The 24,315-nt window shown below is 45.7% G+C and overlaps 1 protein-coding gene across 1 annotated transcript in view; it reads right to left on the reverse strand.

The window, feature by feature from the left end:
• LOC144668926 (microtubule-associated serine/threonine-protein kinase 1-like) overlaps positions 1-24,315 on the reverse strand; it is a 155,094-nt gene that overhangs the window by 71,969 nt on the left and 58,810 nt on the right. Inside the window, exons 3-6 of the mRNA XM_078531405.1 lie at positions 13,651-13,739; positions 6,943-7,018; positions 4,502-4,522; positions 1,090-1,168 (exon numbers count right to left, since the gene is read on the reverse strand). Coding sequence (XP_078387531.1) covers positions 1,090-1,168; positions 4,502-4,522; positions 6,943-7,018; positions 13,651-13,739 — 265 coding nt within the window. The remainder of the gene's footprint in view (positions 1-1,089; positions 1,169-4,501; positions 4,523-6,942; positions 7,019-13,650; positions 13,740-24,315) is intronic.

Raw genomic sequence — 24,315 nt, forward strand, 5'->3', positions numbered from 1 at the left:
TTTCTAAACTCGAGGCCATGTTCATGCAACCTTCCATAATCATTTAACCCTCTAAGCCCTGGTTCATTCAGAGTATTAAATAGTGAGAAACTAGGGATGAAAGGGTTTGGAACATACAAGTACACAAATCATTTAAAACAGGTGCAAAAAGCTTTGAAAATGGCTGATGGAGTGTTGGTCTTTACCTCAAGAAGGGAGACTGGAATACGAAGATAGGAAGTTATGCTCAATTGTATAGAGTTTTGGGTCAGATCCCATCTGGAGTGTGATGTTCAGTTTTGGGGCATGTTACCTCAGTAAGGGTATATTGGCCTGGGAGGAAATGCAGTGCACATTTACCAGGAAGGTATTAGGGTTTAGGCCACTGGAGTTTAATTATTGTTGAATCAGTGGAAAGTGGTTGTGAGTTCTAGCTGAATGCCAGAAGATCCCAGCTTTCCTCTTTTCTTACCAAGGCTGCCTTGCATCTGAAGCGTGATATCTGCAATATAGTATCTACCATATGCTGACACATCATTTTAATGTAATATTTTTAATATGTTTTAATGCAGATGTCACACCACAGACATCTCAATCGCCTACTGGAAAATGGGAAGTGCCGTGGGCTATGCTATCAGTCATAATCTCGCCCCTCACCATCCCTGTAGCCTCCTATAGCCCTCTGAGACAGAGTGCTCCTCCAATTCCCGCCTCTTGAGCATCCCTGATTTTCATTGCTCCACCATTGGTGGCTGTGCCTTCAGCTGCCTGGGCCTTAAGGTCTGGAATTCCCTCCTTAAACCTCTCTGCCTCTTCTTCTCCTTTCAGCTTCTGCTTAAAACCGACCTGTTTGACCAAGCTTTTGGTCACCTGTCCTTAACACCTCATGTGTCTCAGGATCGATTTTATTTTGATAACGCTCCTGTGAAGCCCCTTGGGATGTTTTACGATGTTAAAGGTGTTAAATAAGTGCAAGTTGCTGCTGTTGTTATTGAGTGAAAGCCCCATATTTACAGGGGCTAAGCCACAGAGAACAACACAGCAATGGGAGCAACCACCACTGGCCCTTAATGAACGTTCAAAGGCTAACGTGAAAGAGACGCCACTTACAGACACAGTGGAGCTGGGAGTGTTAGTCCCATACCCCGAGGATGGCAGTGAGGCAAGGGACCAGCGACGTCCATCTGCCCTGGAAACACAATATAAAACGCATTTTAAACAAAGCATGCACGGTCCCTTTTAGCCTTAAAGCCGTAGCACCCTTTAACCCTTTGAGTAGCTAAACTGTATTGATGGCTATTCAATTGCTTGCTGCCAGTCTGGCCAAATTTGTGGTTTTCCAAGGATCAATAGACTTAAAAGCAGCAGATCTGTTCATCCTAATTTAACAGGGCTTTTCGGTCGGGAAATGGCGTTTTGTTTCATTCTAATCTCCTGGTGGTCAATGCCTCCGCACTGAGATAGTATTCCTCTATTGCAATCGGAGCAAAGTAGGTGGTCGGGAGGGGGGATACTTTTAGCCTTCTGTTCTGCACAAGTAACAACTTCAAATCCCGACATGTTTCTTTGAAGGCTTTGGCAGCATCCAGTCAGAATCTCCACACCGGAGTGAAAACTGAAATGATCGAAGGAGATTTTAGGCTTGCAGTTCATTCTGGGATGTGACCATCCATGAGACCATTAGCCCTTTCATTATTTCTTTTCATCCTATGGCTTCAAATTGCCGAGTTTTCAAGTTTTATTGCACTGAGTTGTGCTAATTTATTCTGCTAATTTCATGGGGGACACACAGAGCCACAGCCTCTGTAAATGAGAAAAAAGGAACTAAATCAAATGTTTCACTTCTCACTCTACGCCTGAAAGGGACGGAATTCTGGCATTTAAAAGGGCACTGTCTCAAAGACACACACAATCGGTATGGGGTAAGAATTACTCCAGTCACTGTCTGCATACACCTTCAGTGCGTTGGCAAAAACTTTGCTTGTTTGTCATTTGTGACAGAATGGAAAACCTTTTCGGAATGTGATTTTGCAATTTCCCTTGGAGCAGTTGATCCCTCACATTACAGAGTTGCTGCACACAGTGGAGTGGAGAAATTCTTGCCCCTGTGCGAATGGGGGACCGACATCCCCGAACATTGGGAAGAAAAGCCAATCAGCAACACAATCCAGTCATTGTAAAACATAGCATTGAATGCAACAATGATCCTGATTCTTCCCCCTCCCGCCACCATGTTATGGAATTGATAATCCTTTTCCTTTTGGCACCATGCCTGAAGAGGGCATTGGTAACCATAGACTTCCATTGGATTGGTCCATGATTATGCTTAGCAAAGTACTGCAGCGGTTTGCCATTTCCATCTGCCGTCTGGCTGACTAGGAAGCTCTCCCACTCGCCATCAGGCACATTGGAATGATTTAAAGCTGATAATCCACCAGTTTGGCCACATTATGAATACACCTTCCTTGACCATCAAGTCCTGAAGTGGGACTTGAACCCAGAGTTTCTGGCCCAGAGGAAAGGACACCACCCACTGCACCACAAGACCTCCAGGAATTAAAGATAAACCTGTATGTTCACCTGGGAGCCCCACATTGCCTCCTTTGGGGAAAGCCTGCCAGAACTAAGGGTCAAACAGGCACAGCAGCCGGCCTTCCCCAGGATCACGGACCCCGTGAGCAGAAGCATGTGCCCCCACCCCCGGACTCCCACAAGAGCTTCCAGCCAATCAGAGGAGAGGCCTCGGATCGACAATGGGACCCCAGCCATGGTGAGTGAGGGTGGGATGTGGGTCACAGGGTGGGGTTCGTGGGAAGGTAGATTGGGAGGGAGGTCGGCAACAAGTGCCAGGGGATGACTCTCAGCAGCACCCACCCGCCCCCCACCTCCAATCGCTTCTCGATACCGGTGCCTCGATCATGCAGAGTGCCTTTGGAACGAGGGAACTTTCCCCCTCCTGCCTCCCAGGAGCCCACACGCAAACCCGACAGGGTTTCCCACAAGCCTTCCCACACCAGCCCTCACCTGCCACCCTCCTGCCCAATTCAATGCCCCTCCCGCCTCCAAACTCATATCAGGGGAGGGCATTAAAATCCACCCGATGATTTGAAGTCTCGATTTGGGAGAGGGAAAAGGTAAATCGATTTGTCTTTTTATTTGGGTCCTAAAGTATCTTCCCCCTTCCCTGGAGAGTTCCGTGGTGTTCAGCTGGCACTGGTTGCCGCTTCCTGGGCATCACAGCTGAGCCACATTCTGTTTGCCTGCTCACTATCCTCACACACGCACTTCAAGTGGCAGCTGTGGCTCTGTGGGTAGCGCTCTCGCCTCTGAGTCAGGAAGTTGTGGGTTTCAGGTCCTGAGCTACAAACTTCAGAACAGCATCCCAGCTGACACTCCCAGTGCAGCACTGCCGGAGGTGCCGTCTTTCGGATGAGGCATTAAACCGAGGCCCTGTCTGCTCTGTCAGGTAAATGATCCCATGGCACTACTTTGAAGAAGCTCGTCCTGGCTAATGCTTATTCCTCACCCCTAAAAGAGATTATCCAGACATTTTCATTGCCGTCCGAGTGTAAGTGGGCTGATGTGGTTCGAACATTACGTCAGTGACTAACACTTCAAACATACTTCATTATCTGGAAGGTGCTCACTGACATCCTGAAAGACAAGTCTTTCCTTATTTGTGCTGGGCTGTTGGTTTGAGCTGGTTTAGTTGCCAATTCGTTAATCTTAAAAGCACAGTACATGGAAAGTTGACATGCATCACACACACAGACGCACACACACACACACACACACACACACACACACAGACGCACACACACACACAGACGCACACACACACAGACGCACACACACACAGACGCACACACACACACAGACGCACACACACACACAGACGCACACACACACAGACGCACACACATGCACACAGACGCACATACACGCACACAGACGCACATACACATACACACAGACGCACACACACACAGACGCACACTCACACAGACGCACACACACGCACACAGACGCACATACACGCACACAGATGCACACACACACAGACGCACACACACACAGACGCACACACACACAGACGCACACACACACAGACGCACACACATACAGATGCACACACACACAGATGCACACACACACACAGACGCACACACACACACAGACGCACACACACACAGATGCACACACACACAGATGCACACACACACACAGACGCACACACACACAGATGCACACACACAGATGCACACACACAGATGCACACACACACACAGACGCACACACACACAGATGCACACACACACAGATGTACACACACACACACAGACGCACACACACACACACACACGCACACGCATGAGAAATTAACTGAAGGGAAGGCTGGTCACGCAACACCAACAGAGAGAACCAGTTGACCACATGTTCTACGAGGCTGCCATCTTCAGCCAAGCCACAGAGCTGAGCACAGCATCAGACCTAACACAGCCACAACACAGACTGGAGTTACCTGTCAGTGCGATGGCCATGGCTGCAAGGAAAGAAACAGGTTAAAGCAACAACAGGTTGAGAAGCGAGACTGGAAAAAAGGCACTGAGCAAAAACACTGATGACCCCCACCACGCACTCACCCTAGTCACAGGCTAGCTTCCTGAGGTTAATTACCACATAGTTCACTGCGTAAATACCTGGGTTTGGAGTGCAACCATCAAAATACAAATTATAGCAGTGCTCAACAGTTTTGATATTCTCCTGAAGGTACTAATCTCAACAACTACAGCCCTGGATTGTGCCTCAATGTCCTTGTGCTGTAGAGGGGGAGTGAGAGGGTGGAGGGGTTTGGGGGAATCAGCCAGTATGCCAGTTATTTGATCACAATCCAGACCCCTGCTTAATAATGCATTGGCGCAGGTGTTAATTGAGATTTGAATGTGATGCTCCTGCAGTTGAATAATCTACACCCACAATCTACAATCACACACCTAGAATTATCCACTGGAGTAAGATACCAGAGCTGTTATCTTTACAACCAAACTGCATGAGGACCAGCGAGCTGACAGAAATGTAAATGTAAATAGGTTCATAGTGGCTGTGGACAGGGTGTTAATGAAATATTAATTTCTCACCAAACGCCACCTCCTTTTAAGTTGAATTAAAACAAACTATTATAATTTAGCAAAAAAATAATCCACACATATTGTGGATCTCAGGAAATTAGTACAAAATCTAGGCTGACACTCCTAAAGCAGGACTGAGGGAATGCTACACTGTTCGAGGTGCTGGCTTTAAGGATAAGACTTTAAAGCAAGGCCCTGTTTGCCCCCTCAGGTGAAACTATTCTGATAAAGGACAATGGAGTTCTCTCTGGTGTCCTGGGCCAATATTTATCCTTCAGTCAATATCTAAGAACAGATGAAACTAGTCATTTGTCCCATTGCTGTTTGTGAGAGCTTGCTGTGCACAAATTGACTGCCACGTGTCCTACATTACAACAGTGACTACATTTCAAAAAGTACTTCATTGGCTGAAAAAGCACTTTGGAACACCCTGAGGTTGTGAAGTCACTACAGAAAACGCAAGTCTTTCTTTCTTGTCAAGCATTTGAGTGTTCTATACCACATATAGCTCAATGATTATAGTCTGCAGTTCAACTTCACTTTCACTGTACTTATCTATATCACCCTCACAGTCACACACAAACATAAATTTCGATTAGCCATTTACTCTTACCCTCTCCCAACACACACACACACACACGAAACAACCTGTTTGCAAGTACAAATGATAAGGATCCACTGATAAGGATCAATCTGTTAACTGTCAGAGTTTTGGGAAGTTTAATTAGTTTCTTGGGACCAACCGTCCTACATTTAAGTTCCCCAAGCGCTCACAAACATGACTTGATGTTCCATATTTTACTAATTCTGTCATATTGGATGTCTGCGAAAGCGCAGTTGTCATTTACCCCTCTTGAGTATCACAATGCAACATCAAGACCTGCCTGCAGTGGGCAATTTGCATTCACGCTAACCTGCTCAGTAAAATGATCGGAAGGAGGGATTTGACCCAATTTCTTTTGCTTCGAGTGCATGCCAGGGGTCCCTTGTTCAGAGGGAGACTAGGGCACACAGTCAAACATAAACACCATTCTACTGATTGATCAGGCTTTAACTGCAGCCTGAAGTAAAATGGCACTGTTATTTATTGTGTCTTTGAGATCCTGAAAATAAAAATGCATAAACATTTCAGAGGACAATAAATGAACAGAGTGCCACATGTCATCCTAACCACCGCTCAATCCAGCTGTTTTGCCATGAATGCCTAGGTTACCTCCAGATTCACTTATTCCAATGCCTTCCCAGCCAGCTTCCCACCTTGTACCCTCCATAAACGTGAGGTCATCCAAAACTCTGCTGCCCATATCCTAGCTCACACCAAGTCCTGCTCACCAACCCTGTGCTCGCTGACCCACATTGGCTCCCTGTCTACCAACATCCCAAATTTAAAATTCTCATCCTTGTGTTCAAATCCCTCCAACGGCCTCATCTTTCTCCATCTCCGTATCCTTCGCTAAACCTCCGAGATCTAAGCGCTCCTCCAATTCTGGCCTCTTGCACATCAGTCCTTCAGCACTCCACCCACTGGAGGCCGTGCTTTCAAATGGCTTGGCCCTAAGCTCTGGAATTTCCTCTATAAAACTTCTCCACCTCGCTCTTTTCTCCTTTAAGGCACTCCTTAAAAATCCACCTTTGCTCAAGCTTTTGGTCACCTGGTCCTAATACCTCCTTATGTGGCTCAGTCAAAATTTTGTTTGATAATGTTCCTGTGAAGCACCTTGGAAAGTTTAGCCACATTAAGGGCACTATGTCAATGAAAGTTGTTGTTGTTTCCTTGTCCTTAACCGAGAGAAACAATTGAACTTTCGCCCCCTGGAGTAAAACCCTCCCTTACCTTCGAGAAGTCACGAATGAAAAGTGCGCCGGGGCGTTGGGAGAGAAGTTCCGAGGGCTGTCCAAGGGGCTGCTGCCTGAACAAAGGAACAAAACAACCGAAACATTAACGGGAGCTTCCTCAAACCATCAAGATGAATGCTTTATTACATGACTGGAAAAACATTGGAGTCAAAACAAGGCCCCCAGATATTAAATGAGCGCTAAGCTGTCAAATTTGATGATGGGTCGGCTCTTGTGTAAGTCCAGACCGCTGCTAAATTGGGTCGGTCAAATTTTTAAAGTGTCTACCTATCTAACTAACTAACTGGAGGGTTATCATTGAGCCAGGGCTGACTGACAGTGAGGCGCCAATAGGCAGCCATTTGGCCCATCGAGTCCATGCCAGCACAGGGGGGGTATCCCAGTGAGAGCCAGCGCTTTTGACAGGGGACTGGGAGAAAAGACTGAGACAATCGGAGTCAAGCTCACCGGGCTCTGCCCAGCAGACACTTTGCTCTTAGTTACTCCTCCGCAAAACAAGACTGAATTCCTTGGCGTACAAAAGAAAAACCAGTGCAAATGAATAAGCTTGGAGAAAAAGCACAGAGCTCATGTCAAGGTCAACATGCAAGTGTGGGCACCTGATGAGCAGCAGGCTGCCAGACACACGCAATCACCAGAAGAGGGTGAGTTTAATCAGCAGATTACACACTTTCCACCTCAAACACTTTTTCCTCATTATGGTGCCTGGGATGAAGACTATATTAGCAGTGATGAATCACACGGCAGCAACCAGCTGGCCAGGCTTGTAGAGAAGATTTAAAGCAGAGATTTTTTTTTTTTCAAACTCTAATTGTGGATAATAAGTCATTTCTTTCACTTCCAGTAGAGCACGTTTCGGGCAGGCAAATCTTTTGGACACCATGGTTGCTTCTCCTCAGGGCCATGACGGAGCCTGGGGTTACAGTTTCACTAGTTTAATGCTGCGTATCACAGACCAGGTGATCCTAGCTTCAGCCCCCAAGTTCCCCGCGGACAAAATTCTCAGCAATCCCTGGGTTAGGGAGACATGGGGAGGCATGTGGGATTGGTGGGGGGGTGGGTGGAGGAACGATATGGGCACAGTGGAAATCAGCCAAGGTTACCTCTCTTGACCATAAGGTCAGGACCCTCAGCTGGTAATTAGGCCCTTGTGAACCTGCAGCGAGGACAAGGTGAGGTTTGTTGGTGATACCTTCTCACAGTCCTGGTTAACACATGGAGAATGATCACAGACCTACTTAACCATTAACAGTGGGGTTCGCTTCCTTCGGGAATCGAGATGAGAAAGCTGGAGGAAATTAAATGAATTACTTCGTAGTTGATTCCTTAACCAAATACATTTCCTGCCATCACTGACAGTTTCTAGGGCTGGGACTGAAACACTACAACCAGAGGACACAGATTTAAGATAATTATGAAAAGAGCATGATGAAAGATGCAGCAAGTTGTGATCTGGAATCCACAGTCTGAAAGGGCGGTGGAAACAGATTCAGTAGTAACTTTCAAAAGGGATTTGGACAAATACTTCAAGGGGAGAAAATTGCAGAGCTATGGGAAAGAGCAGGGGAGTTGAACTAATTGGATTGCCGTTTCCTAGAGCAAGTACAGGCACGATGGGCCAAATGGCCTCCTTCTCTGCTGTCAGATTGTATCCAAAATCTAAACTCAAGTTTAGGCAGCAACAGAAAGTAACCTGTACCTGCCCTAACCTCATACCACTGGTCATCCTACATGTCCTCAAGGTGCCCAATCATCCCATGACCAACCAGAAAGCAAACAGACTCTTCAATGCCCATTAGATGATTCTTAACAAAAATTTTCAAAGACAATTTTTAATAACTCACTGAGCTGAATTTAGTGTTGGCTGTCAGAGTGGGCGTGATGACATGGGGGGGGTGGGGGTTGGGGGGTGGGGGGGTGGGGGGAGAATCAGGCAGGTGTACCCACTTCTGATTCCTGGTGTCGGGAAATGGACCCAATATGGGAATTCCCCCCACCACCCCACCTCCCACTGGCAGCAGAATGTCAATTAGGCTCATTAACGAACCACTTAAAGGCAATTATCCCAGTGGAATTTAATGGTGGCTCAGGGATTTATTGGGACTCACATGGGTTTCCCATGCCTCCTGAAGGCCGACCAGCAAGCCCCATTGGGTTTGCCTGTGGCCTCATGGGAGGAGGGGGAAATCTTGGGGGGTGGGGAGGAAAGAGGGGGAAACGGGGAGGGGGGGGCTTTCTCATTGACAGACACCTGTTGAAAAAAGCATCAGAAAGGGGGGAGGGCTGAAAGCCCACCACTCTACCCTCGCATCCTACTCTCACCCTCCCCACCACCACCCCCCAACCTTGCTGGGGACCTCCATCCCGCTCACATTCACACTTCAGGGATGTCTGGCGAAGGCCTTGGAGCATTACCGGCAGCAAATAACTCCGATAGCGCCTCTGAATGGCTGGCAGCCCTCCGGGGCGGGATTTCCACCCTTGATTGTTTGGAAGACCTGGCGCTGACCAGTTATAAGACCATAAGACATAGGAGCAGAAATTAGGCCATTCGGCCCATCGAGTCTGCTCCGCCATTCAATCATGGCTGATAAGTTTCTCAACCCCATTCTCCCGCCTTCTCCCCGTAACCTTTGATCCCCTTACCAATCAAGAACCTATCTATCTCGGTCTTAAATACACTCAATGACCTGGCCTCCACAGCCTTCTGTGGCAATGAATTCCATAGATTTACCACTCTCTGGCTAAAGAAGTTTTTCCTCATCTCAGTTCTAAAAGGTCTTCCCTTTACTCTGAGGCTGTGCCCTCGGGTCCTAGTCTCTCCTACTAATAGAAACATCTTCCCCACGTCCACTCTATCCAGGCCTTTCAGTATTCTGTAAGTTTCAAGCAGATCCCCCCTCATCCTTCTAAACTCCATCGAGTATAGACCCAGAGTCCTCAAACGTTCCTCATATATTAAGCCTTTTATTCCTGGGATCGTTCTCGTGAAACTCCTCTGGACCCTCTCCAGGGCCAGAACATCCTTCCTGAGATACGGGGTCCAAAATTGCTCACAATATTCTAAATGTGGTCTGACCAGAGCCTTATAAAGCCTCAGCAGCACATCCCTGCTTTTATATTCTAGTCCTCTCGAAATAAATGCCAACATTGCATTTGCCTTCCTAACTACCGACTCAACCTGCAAGTTAACCTTAAGAGAATCCTGGACTAGAGCTCCCAAGTCCCTTTGCACTCCAGATTTCTGAATTCTCTCCCCATTTAGAAAATAGTCTATGCCTCTATTCTTCCTACCAAAGTACATGACCTCACACTTCCCCACATTGTATTCCATCTGCCACTTCTTTGCCCATTCTCCTAACCTGTCTAAATCCTCCTGCAGCCTCCCTGCCTCCTCAATACTACCTGTCCCTCCACCTATCTTTGTATCATCTGCAAACTTAGCCAGGATGCCCTCAGTTCCTTCATCTAGATCATTAACGTATAAAGTGAAAAGTTGTGCTCCCAAAACTGACACCTGTGGAACTTCACTAGTCACCGGCCGCCATCCTGAGAAGGACCCCCTTATCCCCACTCTCTGCCTCCTGCTAGACAGCCAATCTTCTATCCATGCTAGTACCTTGCCTCTAACACCATGGGCTCTTATCTTACTGAGCAGCCTCCTGTGCGGCACCTTGTCAAAGGCCTTCTGGAAGTCCAAGTAGATAACATCCATTGGCTCTCCTTTGTCTAACCTACTCGTCACCTCCTCAAAGAATTCTAAAAGATTTGTCAGGCATGACCTCCCCTTGATGAAACCATGCTGACTTTGCCCTATTTTACCATACACTTCCAAGTATTCTGAAATCTCATCCTTAATAATGGACTCTAAAATCTTACCAACGACCAAGGTCAGGCTAATCGGTCTGTAATTTCCCATCTTTTGCCTCACTCCCTTCTTAAACAGGGGGGTTACATTAGCGATTTTCCAGTCCTCTGGAACCCTCCCTGACTCCAGTGATTCCTGAAAGATCACCACTAACGCCTCCACTATCTCTTCAGCTATCTCCTTCAGAACTCTGGGGTGTAATCCATCTGGCCCAGGTGATTTATCCACCTTCAGACCTTTCAGTTTTCCTAGCACCTTCTCCTTGGTAATGGCCACCATACTCACCTCTGCCCCCCGACTCTCTTGAAATTTGGGGATGTCACTCGTGTCTTCCACTGTGAAGACTGACGCAAAGTACCTATTCAGTTCCTCTGCCATTTCTTTGTTCCCCACTACTACTTCTCCAGCGTCATTTTCCAGCGGCCCAATGTCCACTTTTGCCTCTCTCTTATCCTTTATATATCTAAAAAAACTCTTGCAATCTTCTTTTATATTACTGGCTAGTTTACCCTCATATTTAATCTTCTCCCTCCTTATTTCTTTTTCAGTTGTCCTCTGTTGGTCTTTGTAGGCTTCCCAATCCCCTGGTTTCCCATTGCTTTTCGCCGCATTGTATGCTTTCTCTTTAGCTTTTATGCTGTCCCTGACTTCCCTTGTCAGCCATGGTTGCCTCGTCCTCCCTTTAGTATGCTTCTTCTTCCTAGGGATGAATTTTTGCTGTGTCTCCCAAATTACTCCCAGAAACTCCTGCCATTGCTGTTCCACTGTCTTTCCTGCTAGGCTCATCTCCCAGTCAATTCTGGCCAGCTCCTCCCTCATGCCTCTGTAGTTGCCTTTATTCAACTGTAATACCGTTACATCTGATTCCAGCTTTTTCCTCTCAAATTGCAGGGTAAATACTATCATATTGTGGTCACTTTCTCCTAAGGGTTCCTTCACCTTAAGCTCCCTTATCAAATCTGCCTCATTACACGTCACTAAATCTAAAATTGCCTGTTCCTTAGTGGGCTCCACCACAAGCTGCTCCAAAAAGCCATCTCGTAGACATTCCACAAATTCCTTTTCTTGGGATCCACTACCAACTGGATTTTCCCAGTCTACCTGCATATTGAAATTCCCCATGATCACTGTAACCTTGCCTTTCTTACACGCCTTTTCTATCTCCTGGTGTATCTTGTGCCCCACATCCTGACTACTGTTCGGAGGCCTGTACATAACTCCCATTATGGTTTTTTTACCTTTGCGGTTCCTCAACTCTACCCACATAGATTCTACATCATCTGACCCTATGTCATTTCTTGCTATCGATTTAATTTCATTTCTTACTAACAAAGCAACCCCACCCCCTCTGTCAACCTGCCTATCTTTTCGATAGGATGTATGTCCTTGGATATTTAGCTCCCAGTCCTGATCCCCTTGCAGCCATGTCTCCGTGATGCCCACCACATCATACCTGCCAATTTCAATCTGCGCCACAAGCTCATTTGCCTTATTTCGTATACTGCGTGTATTCAAATACAACACTTTCAGTCCTGTATTTCCCGTCCCCTTTCTCATTGTCGTCCCTTTATCTGATGTGCTTGAAGTTAGATTCCTAGCCCTTTCCAAACACTCTGTCCTATTTTGTGTTCTGGAGACTTTAATAGCCTCTCCTGGGCTCTCCTTTCTTTTCAGTTTTTTCATAATTTTCCATGAAGTTGAATCCAACCCCCCACACGCTAACCTGCTGCTTTGTTTCCGATTAGTCATACTTCTTGGAGTTTTACCCTTCCCTTACCCACAATTTCTAGTTTAAAGTCCTGTTGACCACCCTATTCACCCTTTTCGCTAGAAGATTGGTCCCAGATCGGTTCAAGTGGAGACCGTCCCAACGGTACAGATCCCTCCTGTTCCAATACTGATGCCAGTGCCCCATGAAATGGAACCCCTCTTTCCCGCACCACTCCTTTAGCCACATGTTTACTTCCCTTATTCTCGCGTCCCTATGCCAATTTGCACGTGGCTCGGGTAGTAATCCGGAGATTATAACCCTTGAGGACCTGTTCTTTAATTTAGTTCCTAGTTCCTGATAATCCCCAAACAGGTCCTCTTTCCTAGTCTTACCTATGTTATTTGTCCCGACGTGGACCACAACAACTGGATCCTCCCCCTCCCTCTCCAATATCCTTTCAAGCCGGTCAGAGATGTCCCTCACCCTGGCACCGGGCAGGCAACATACCATGCGGGACTCTCGATCCTGTTTACAAAGGAAGCTATCAATTCCCCTAATTATAGAATCCCCTACAACTACCACTTGTCTTTTTGCTCACCCCTCTTGAATGGCCTCCTGTGCCACGGTGCCGTGGTCAGCTGGCTCATCCTCCCTACAGCCCTTATTTGCGCCTTGTGTCGGGCCTCCTGGACAGAAGTGACAAGGAGCTCCCACTGGCTCTCCAACTGATGGGGAGCAGGGGGGGGAGGGACTCTCTGGAACTAAACCCAGCCCACTATTTTTTAATGCCCCTTTGATCCTTCTCCTGATTTTGCACACAACAGTGTCCTGGAGATTAACCTTCATCTCCTGGAGACTCCAGGGCAATCCTGGAGGTTTGGCAACCCAAATGTGAACCAGGGCCATGGAGGGTTTGAGGATTTTATAATATTATGCTAAAACTTAATAATACTGGAAATAAAAGTGAAAACTTTCATTCACGCGGCCTTCTTCAGGCTCAGATTACAGGTTGAAATTTCTCACATCACTCAGAGTATTCCTCCCTGCCCCACCCTCCCCCTGCCCCACTGTGGTGAGGGGTCAGCAGTGAGGAGCTGATGTCTTACCTAGGTGGCCCGGGAGTGGTGAATGAGGTCGTGGGAGAGTTGGTGAAGTGCTCGTCAGAATCAAGCTTTTCCTGTTGCTGGTTCGACAACTGCAAAAAATATAAAAACAGAGCAAGAACATAGCCATTACTGCCAGGGTTCACAGTCAGGGATACATGCATACTTGTAGATCAGATGACTAGCAACATTAGGAACAGGAGTAGGCCACTCAACCTCTTGAAGCCTGCTCTGCCATTCGAGTAAGATTGTGATCTGCTCCTCAACTCCATCTACCCGCCTTACATCTATAATGCTTCAAAACCCATGCCCAGCAAAAGCCTATCAATCTCAAGTCTCCAGTCATGAACTTTAGCCACCTTAGGTATAAGCCTTGGCTCAGTGGATAAACCCCTTGCCTCAGGGTCAGAAGATTGAGGGCTCACACCCCATTCCAAGAATTGAACACACAATCAAGGTTGACATTCCAATGCAGAGCTGATTGCACGGTTGGAGGTACAGTCTTTCAGACTGAGCACATGTCTGCCCTCTCAGGTGATCATAAGAGATCCTGTGGAACTACATTGAAGAGCAGGGGAGTTCTCCCCAGTGTCCAGGCCAATATTTATCCATCAATCAACATCATTAAGACAGTTATGATCCTATTGCTACTTGTGGGAGTTTGCTGTGCCCAAGTTGGCTGCACTGGTCCCTACATTACAAAAATTCAACACTTCAGAAACACTTTGGGATACTGTGAAAGCTGCTACATTAATGCAAGTGTTTCTTTGCACTTGCTAAATGAGAAGGCTCAGCACCATCTTTTCAAGGGCAATTAGGGACGGGAAATGAACGCTGGTCTAGCCAATCACGCCCACATTCCATGAAAAGAATTTTAAAAAAATCTCATTGCAGAAATCCATTGCAAGGAAGATTTGGGTGTCAGGTCTATCGCTGGGTTGAAGCTCCTCAGGGCAAGGTAAATCTGGGAAGCTGGCCTCCTGTGTAAGCACTGGGTCTCTGATACAGGGGTGCTCAATATATTCTAGTTTGCCATCACATCACACTCCCAAAATAGGGACAAAAGACCCAGTAATTACAAATGCTTCTTCGGCCAGAGAAAGATGTCATCTTAATCATATATCACTAAACTATAAGCCTTTCTCCTAACTTCAGAGTGTAACATCTACCCTTAGTGTTGCTCAGTTAATTAGAATCTCAGTGAACAGCTCCAAGCACCTTAGTGAGACTGAAGACCATTCACTAGAACAAACAACCCTCCCGAACACACAGCAAATAATAACCTCTGTCACTCTCTTTCTTCAAGAAGACAAATTAATATCTAGCGGATAATGATTATCACAGCATTGTGTCATGAACACCTTTGAGCTAGAAGGGTTTATTAAAGAGAATTAACTTGGAAAGCAGCTCATTAAGTATCAGCTGCAATCCCCCTGACTGTCAATCACAAACCCACCAATCCTTTACTGCCTTTTGGAGGGAGTATAATTTTTACTTGTTTAGTCATGGCTGCATATATTGGCCAATGATAGGTTGTTACTTCAAAAAGGCTTCAGCTAGACAAAGCTCTGGTTGGAGCCCACCTGGAGGACTGTGTGCAGTTCTGAGCATCACACCTTAGGAAGGGTATATTGACCCTGGAGGGAATGCAGCGTGGGTTTACCAGAATGATACCTGAACTCCAAGCATTAAATTACAAAAGGCGATTACACAAACCAGGGGTGCATTCCCTGAAATTTAGAAAGTTAAAGGGTAATTTGATTGAAGTTTTCAGGATATTGAGGGGAACAGAAAGGGTAGAAAGAGAGAAGCTATTCCTGCTGGTTGGGGACATGGGGGCAGAGTCTAAAAACTATAGCTAGACCTTTCAGGAGTGAAATTAGGAAGTATTTGTACACACAAAGGGAGGTAGAAGTTTGGAGCTCTCTACCACAAATAGCAATTGATGCTAAAACAATTATTAATTTGAAAACTGAGATTAATAAATCAAAGATATTAAGGGATGTTGGGCAGAGGCGGGTATATGAAGTTACATCGCATGATCTTATTGGATGATGGAATAGGCTTAAGGGGCTAAATGGCCTCCTCCTGATCCTGTGTACCTAAGTACCTAAGGCAAAGTTAGTGCTCATTATGACGAGGCACTGGGAACTCTGAAAGGGCTACTGTGCTCATCATAGGAGCCAAAGAGGTAAGAATCTGTGGCTTGTGATCCCACAATTCATCCTGGGTTGCAATTGACATGAAAGTACAGGATTAGAGGAGGGAACAGGAACAACTCACTGCTCATTGGGCTGGTCAGCAGCCAAAACCCCATGGCTGCCTCTCGGCCGCTTGTCTGCTCCAAGTTATGTGGAAAATGCTGGTGCCCACCGTTAACTGGAATGGGGAATGTCTACCCCACACCCTGATTCAACTCAACATCCCCCCAAAGACTCCATTTCTCTGCCCACTTTGACCCTTGTGTGTAAAGAGGCCATTAATAAAACTTGTGTAGAAACAATTCAGCCCATCTAACACAGGGGCTCAGTTGTATTTGTCTGTCACCTCAGACCACCTCATCTGGCAGTCGGTGTGTCTTATCTGACAACTGCAGAAACTCGTCTGATTCAATGTTCAAGCCTCCATTTTTATTACAGGTCATTTAATGGCCTGTTGAAGCCAGACCACACAGCCCCACACATACCAACAACCTCCACCCCCACTAGCTCTGTTTCTTACAGAGCCAAGCAGGAATTTCCTCATCATGTTTAGACCCTTAGCCTGGGTCCTGACCCAGTGTCAGCATCAAGCACCCCCAAGAGAAATACAGGGAAACATGGCAGGCTAAAAAACAATTCAAACTTATTTACACAAATACAAAACACTAGAGAGGCAGAAAAGAAAAGGTCTCATTAGCCCATTTGATCTCATTCCTTCAGAACATCAGATGCACCACTTGCCCATTACAGTATCTGTTACTTAACTTAGATAAATCTGATCCAGTACAAGTTGTTCAGTGAAGTGTTGCAATGTTTTTCTATTTTAAAGGCACTGAGGTTGTACAATAGCATTAATTATATATAGCACAGAAGAAGGCCACTCAGCCCATTGTGCTTATGCTAGCTCTTCAACCGGTCCCACTCCTTTGCACCTTACCCCTGCAATGTTTCCCCCTTCCAGCTTCTAGAGTATTCACTTAAAGACCCAATTGCTCTTTCAGTTTTGCCACAGCTCTCTCATAAGCAAAGCTGCAGAACACATAAGGACAATTGTTCCTGGGGTTATTTCATGTGAACTAATCTTCGGAGATGAAAGGAGATCAAAGGATCTCATGAAACATCCCAAGGTGAAATCAGTAGCTAACTGACAGGACATTGGGTCAATCAGGATCATGTTTCAGTCCACAGACTTAATCAGTACAAAACAACTGAATCTACCATATATCTCCTTTCAATAGCCACTCAACTCTCTGATGACTCCCTGACCCACTGCTAGAACACATTAGTTTCATGTATCTCCCGCAGCGAGAGGTCTTCTACAATCATTTATTCCTGAAGTTTGGAGAATCCTTTGCAAAGTAAAAAACATCTGGCCTTGTCTACTTCTTGCTGTTAGTTGATCTGTGAAGTGTGTTGCTGCTTTAATCAGATAAGGAAGTTACTCACTTCACTTCCAGAGCTGTCAATTTTGAACAAACCTGAAAGATTTTTCAGTTGAGAGAGCCCGGCATTATGAAGAGGTGAGGAGGTTAAATTGACAGCACCAGAACCCTTAGACATTATAATCATTGTTACTAAGCCAGAATTATGGAGTCAGAGGAACAGAGGGTTATTAGCATTGGCCTAGAGGGAGTGCAACAAAGATTCACTAGACCGGTTCCTGGGATGTGGGGCTTGCCGTATGAGAACAGATTGAGTAGACTAGGCCTATATTCTCTGGAGTTTAGAAAATTGAAAGGTGGTCTAATTGAAATACGCAAAATTATTAAGGAGCTTGGCAGAGTAGGTGCATCTCTCTGGCTGGGGAATCCAGAATACAGGGTCAGGATAAGGATTCAGCCATTTAGGACTGAGAGGAGGAGAAATTTATACACTCAAATGGATGCGAACCTTTGGAATTCTCTACCCCAGAGAGCTTTGTGCATGCACAGCCATTGTGTATATTCAAGACAAAGTCAATATATATTTTGTTACTAAGTTATTAATGGATGTGGGGATAGTGCGGGAACGTGGAGTTGAGGTCGAAGATTAGATATGATCATACTGAATGGCAGAACAGGTTCGAAGGGGCAAATAGCCTACTCCAGTTCCGATATCATATGGTACCATTACTGTTAGCGGGTGGGGGATGTAAAGGAAAGAAGGAAGCGGGACCAGAAGGAAAGGGAAAAGAAAGGCTTGTATTTATATAGCACCTTTCATAACCTCAGGATATCTGATAAGATTTTAATTCCAATGAAGTACTTTTAAGCTGTAGCTATTGTTGTTGTAACTTGGGATACGCAGCAGCCAATTCGCATACAGCAATGAAATAATAAGCAGATAATTTGCCTTGTGATGTTAGTTGAGAGATAAATATTGGCCAGGACACTGGGGAGCATCCCTTGCTCTTCTTCACAACAGTGACAAGAGATCTTTTATGTCCACTGAAAGGGAAAATGGGAACCTTGGTTTAGTGTCTCATCAAAAGACATACAGTGCAATATTCCCTCAAAATTGCACTGGGATTATCGACCTAGATCTTGTACTCAAACTCCTGGCAGCAAGACATGACCAGTGTCGGCGACCCTCATGGGCATTTGCCTCAAATTCCACGCTACAGGGCCAGGAACTGGAATACTAGCAGAAGCACTTTGGCAATATACTTACAACCGCTGTTTACAAACACTCAGCAAAGTGCCATCATTTCACCAAAGTGATGCCGCCCTCTAATCCCAACCATTTACACCACAATTAAGGATTTGAAAAAGTGACAATAGGGCCATTAAACTACAGCTATTCAGTGTCCAGTTAAACAGAGATTAGCCTCATTACTGCAAATGACACACATCAAGCTCCCATCCACACCAGGGGGTGGGGGTGGAGGTGGGAGTGGGGAGGAAGGGAGGCAGTGGTGGTGATGAGAACTCTCAATGCTGTGCACAATCCCTGCCTTTAAGTGGCCATTAAACTTTGACCTTAATCGGCAATATGCTTAAACTCAGTGAGCTCTACAGACAAAGAAGGACTAGAAAAGATGCAAATGATTTACAACAATTATGCCAGAACTGAGAGGTTATACCTATAAGAAAAGACTGAGCCAGGCTGGTAATGCTTCCATCAGAAAAGCCCAGATTCTTCATTTACAAAGAACCAGCCAGACTCCCATGGTACAGTTTATAGGCAAGAGTTAAAGAAAGTAATTCTGATCCTGTAATTGTCAGATAAAAGCAAAAAACTGCAGATGCTGGAAATCCAAAACTAAAATAAAAATACCTGGAAAAACTCAGCAGCTCTGGCAGCACCTGCGGTGAGGAGCACAGTTAACGTTTCGAGTCCGTATGACTCTTCAACAGAATTAAGTAAAAATCGAAGAGAGGTGAAATATAAGCTGGTTTAAGGAGGGGTTGGGATAGAGGGCCAGTGATAGTTGGAGATAACCAAAAGATGTCATAGACAAAAGGGCAAAGAGGTGTTGAAGGTGGTGATATTATCTAAGGAATGTGCTAATTAAGTGTAGAAAGCAGGACGAGCAAGGTACAGATAGCCCAAGTGGGGGTGGGATGGGGTGAAGGAATCAAAATAGGCTAAAAGGTAGAGATAAAACAATGGATGGAAATACATTTAAAAATAATGGAAATAGGTGGGAAAAGAAAAATCTATATAAATTATTAGAAAAAAAAGGGGGGGGATCGGAAAGGGGGTGGGGATGGAGGAGAGAGTTCATGATCTAAAATTGTTGAACTCAATATTCAGTCCGGAAGGCTGTAAAGTGCCTAGTCGGAAGATGAGGTGCTGTTCCTCCAGTTTGCGTTGAGCTTCACTGGAACAATGCAGCAAGCCAAGGACGGACATGTGGGCATGAGAGCAGGGTGGAGTGTTGAAATGGCAAGCCTGTAATTGTCTGCTCTTCTCACTCTCTAATTCCTTTGATCTCCTTCACTCTGCAACTCTCTGTAATTATTTATGTCTCTCTTCTTTCTGCTTCATTCACCCTCTAATTATTTGTGCGTGTGTTTCTTACTCACTTGTTCATTACTGGGGCGCTTGCAATCTTTTCCCAAAGCAAGTCTACATTTAACAAAGATAAAAACTTGCATTTATATAATACCTTTCATGACCACAAGACACCCTAAAGCACTTTACACCCAATTAAGTACTTTTGTCACCGTTGTAATGTAGGAAAAGCGACAGCCAATTTGCACACAGAAAGTTTCCACAAACAGCTTTGAAATAATGACCAAATTAATGTTGACTGTGGAATAAGTATTGGCCAGGGCACTGGTGGAATTTCCCCTGCTTATTTCTTGGAATAGTGGCATGGGGTCTTTTACCTGAGTGGTTGGTTTAAAGCCTCACTGAAAGATGATACCACAGGCAGTGCGGCACTCCCTCAGTCCTGCACTGAAGTGTTGGCCTAGGGCGGGATTTTCTGGCCCCGCCCACCGCCAGGATTGTCCGTCCCGGCAAAAGTCATGGGCCGCTGAATCTCCCGCGATGGGGCCGGAAAATCCCGGCCCTAGTTTTTGTGCCGAAATCTCTGGAGTGGGGATTTGGAGCTACAATCTCGTGGCTGGGAGGCGAGAGGACTACCCACTGAGCCAAGGAAGTCAATACAGTTTTTAAATTATCCCTCTCTTTTCACCTAAACCAAGAGATTGAACCGCTACACCGTGAAAGAAAGTATTATAAAATGTTCAGGATCCGGCAGGATATTACAAGACATCACGCATCAAGTAGCTCTGGGCACAATCTGATTGTCAGTCACCCTTTCACATCTTTCACTCTCTATCGAGCTCTCTGATTCATTCCAACTTCCTTGAAATCAAAGATAAACGTATTCGCTTTGGTGCGTTTGTGACTTCCTCGTGTCCCATGTCAACCTGAGCTGCATGAAAATGAGATGAAGCCATTTACTGTCTTCTCAAAGCGCCTGTTTGAAAATCCAGTACAGGCTAGAGAGGGCAAAACCTCCATGTACTGCAACCTGTTGATCAAACAGGCAGAGCTGTCGATCATCATTGAATTCAGTTAAGCTTTTCAGGGTCTCTGTGTTGCAACAACACTAACTTACATTTATATAGCACCTTTAAACATTCTACGTTGCTTCACAGGAGGGCGAAGTTCATCAAACAAAATTTGACAGTGAGCCACATATATTAGGGCAGATGACCAAAAGCTTGGTCAGAGAAATAGGTTTTATAGGTGGGGGATGGGAGGTCTTGTGGCGCAGTGGGTAGTGTCCCTGCCTCTGAGCTGGAAGCTCCAGATTCGAGTCCCAACCCAGGACTTGATGGTCAAGGAAGATGTGTTCGTAACGCGGCCAAACAGGTTGCTTATCAACTTGTAAATCCTTCCAACACACGCAAAAGGCAGGTGGTAAGAGTGGGAGAGATTCCCAGTTAGCCGTGTGATGGAGCCTCTACCATCACTATCCATAGCTCCAGGCTACAACATGCAAAAACATATGTTGCCACAGCAACTCAGGTTCCTTGTGAGGGGCCAGTTGCTTGGATGGCCAGCATGGATCAGATTGGTGCCAACAGCATGGAGTTCAATCCCTGTTCCTGCTGGAGTTAGTTCAGCACCTGCTTCCTTGCCCTACCTGTGGTCACACATGGTGGAGGTCATGGTGCTGTGGGTTGGACCAGCCTTCGGCCAGAGAACTCAAGAAGAAGATGGGAGATGATTCCTGATTTAAATTAAAGCTTGGGGCTTTAATTGTGGGCTTTAATGGACAAAACACATGATAGGTACAAATTTCATAGGTGCTTGGCAGTATATTGTAGCACAGTGGCTCAGTGAAGCCCAGAATAAGCCTCAGCCTTCAGTGTCCCATAGATACAGGAGCTGGGCCTAATGCACTGCAGTAACACAGACATTGCAAACCAGGTTACTGGTGTCTCCACGTTCAGTTTCTCCAACCAGATTGCAAATCACAGACATTGTGCGTAACTTGTGTTTTTTTTAAAAATTCATTCTCAGAACCTGGGCATCGCTGGCAGTTATTACCCAATGCTTGATGCCCTTGAGAAGGTGGTGGTAAACTTTCAGCTTGAACCATTGCAATCATGCTGTCAAGGACTCCCCCAGTGCTGGAAAGGGTCTGGAATTAAGGATCTTAACCCAGCGACGATGAAGGAGCGACAGTATATTTCCAAGTTGGGATGGTGCATGGCTTGGTGGGCAACTTGGAGAATGCGGGCAAGTGAAAGTCTACTGAAGGAGCCTTGGTGAGTTGCTGTACTACATTCTGCAGAGAGTACACTCTGCATCCAGTAGTAGAGACAGTGGGATGTTTACAGTGGTCTACAGGGTGTCTCTTGATAATGATGTCTGCAAAACAGTTATCTGCTACAGGCAAAAATGTTTTCGGATGTTAGAATGGTTTTAGCAGGTCAGAGGCTGGGAACTCTGCAGCGAGCAACTCACCTCCTGACTCCCCAAGCCTGTCCACCATCTACAAAGTCAGATTGTGAAGGAATACTCCCCACTTGCCTGGATGAGTGCAGCTCCAGCAACACTCAAGAAGCTCGACACCATCCAAGACAAAACATCCACCACCATTCCCTTCACCACAGATGCACGGTGACAGCAGTGTGTACCATCTACAAAATGCACTACAGCAATTTACCAAGACTCCTTAAACAGCACCTTCCAAACCCATGCCTCTACCGCCTAGAAGGACAAGGGCAACGGATGTTTGGGAACACCACCACCTGCAAGTTCCCTCCCAGCCGCACAATATCCTGACTTGGAACTATATCACCATTCCTTCACTGTCGCTGGGTCAAAATTCCCTTCCTAATAGCATACCTACACCACATGGACTGCAGCGGTTCAAGAAGGCAGCTCACCACCACCTTAAGCTACAATTATCTGCTCGGAGTCCCTCTTCAAAAGCTGTGTGTAAATCGAGCAGGCGGCTCAGCTCGTGAACTTTTCCAGGCCAACTTCCTTAACAAATCAACAGAAGTAAATATTAAAAAAAAGAGACCATGGGAAGCATAAAGTACCTTAGCAACGTGTCAAAGCAACAGTGTTCCTCAGATCACATTGCAGTGCCATTTTGGGTTATGTCATTATAATTTCCATTTTATCCATATTCATGCCAACGCCTGAGGTTAACTCTGTGGCTCCCTGTAATTGATAGTCAACGAGGATTTAGGCGTTTTACAGGTGGTGTATTTTACTCGTTAAAAAACTTTGGTCAGGTAACGTGTCAGCAGGTATAAGTTGCCCATTTTAGTGTCAGTAACCATCCAAGACTGTCCAGGAATTGAACAATGATCTCCAGGACACCATGGTGAGCAATCTTGGAGAAAAGGCATTGGGCATTAAACAGATTATGTGCTTCTTTAAAAAATCTTTGAACACTTTCTCTTCCCAACTAGAGAAAAACAATTGAGTACAGGAGTAAAGATGTCTTGCTGCAATTGTATAGGGGCTTGCTGAGACTGCACCTGGAGTATTATGTACAGTTTTGGTCTCCTTATCTAAGGAAGGATATACTTGCCATAGAGGGAGTGCAGCGAAGGTTCACCAGACTGATTTCTGGGATGGCGGGATTGTCCTATGAGGAGAGATTGAGGAGGCTGCGCCTGTATTCTCAAGAGTTTAGAAGAATGAGAGGTGATCTCATTGAAACATATGAAATTCTTACAGGACTCGACAGGGCAGATGCAGGAAGTATGTTTCCCCTGGCTGGGGCAGTCTAGAACCAGGGACACAACCTCAGAATAAGGGATAGACCATTTAGGACTGAGATGGGGAGGAATGTCTTCACCTAGAAGGTACTGAATCTTTGGAATTCTCTACCCCAGAGGGCTGTGGAAGCTCAGTCATTGAGTATGTTCAAGACAGAGATCAATAGATTTCTGAACAGTAAAGACATCAAGGGATATGGGGATAGTGCAGGAAAATGGCACTGAGGTAGAAGTTCATCCATCACCTAATTGAATAGTGGAGCAGGTTCAAAGGTCAAATGGCCTACTCATGCCTACTCATATTCATACCCATGCTCCTATAACTAATGTTCCCATGTTCCTAATTGGAGATGCGGGGGACAAAAGGACTGTGTGACTGCAATAGAGAAATCGGCAATGAAGAGCTGGATGGCCTCTCAAGTGATTCAGGAAAGCAGGGGCATTGCAAGGCTGAATATGTTGGTCAATCAACTGGCGGTGGCGGAACAATGGGAGATCACATAATAAAATGTCCAGGAATATATCCAATCAGTCTTTTTTTTAAATTTGTTCTTGGAATGTGAGTGTCACTGGCAAGGCCAACATTCGTTGCGCATCCCTAAATGCCCTTGAACTGGAGTCACATAGAGGCCAGACCAGATAAGGTAGATCTTACCCCCTGAAGGACATTCGTGAACCAAATAAGTTTTTATGACAATCCAGTAATTTCACGATCACTACTAATGAGATTAGCATTTTATTCCAGTTTTACTAACAGAATTTAAATTCCCTAGCTGCGATGG

The sequence above is a fragment of the Cetorhinus maximus genome, chromosome 28, assembly GCF_964194155.1.
Source record: "Cetorhinus maximus chromosome 28, sCetMax3.hap1.1, whole genome shotgun sequence".
NCBI classification, from domain to species: Eukaryota; Metazoa; Chordata; class Chondrichthyes; order Lamniformes; family Cetorhinidae; genus Cetorhinus; species Cetorhinus maximus.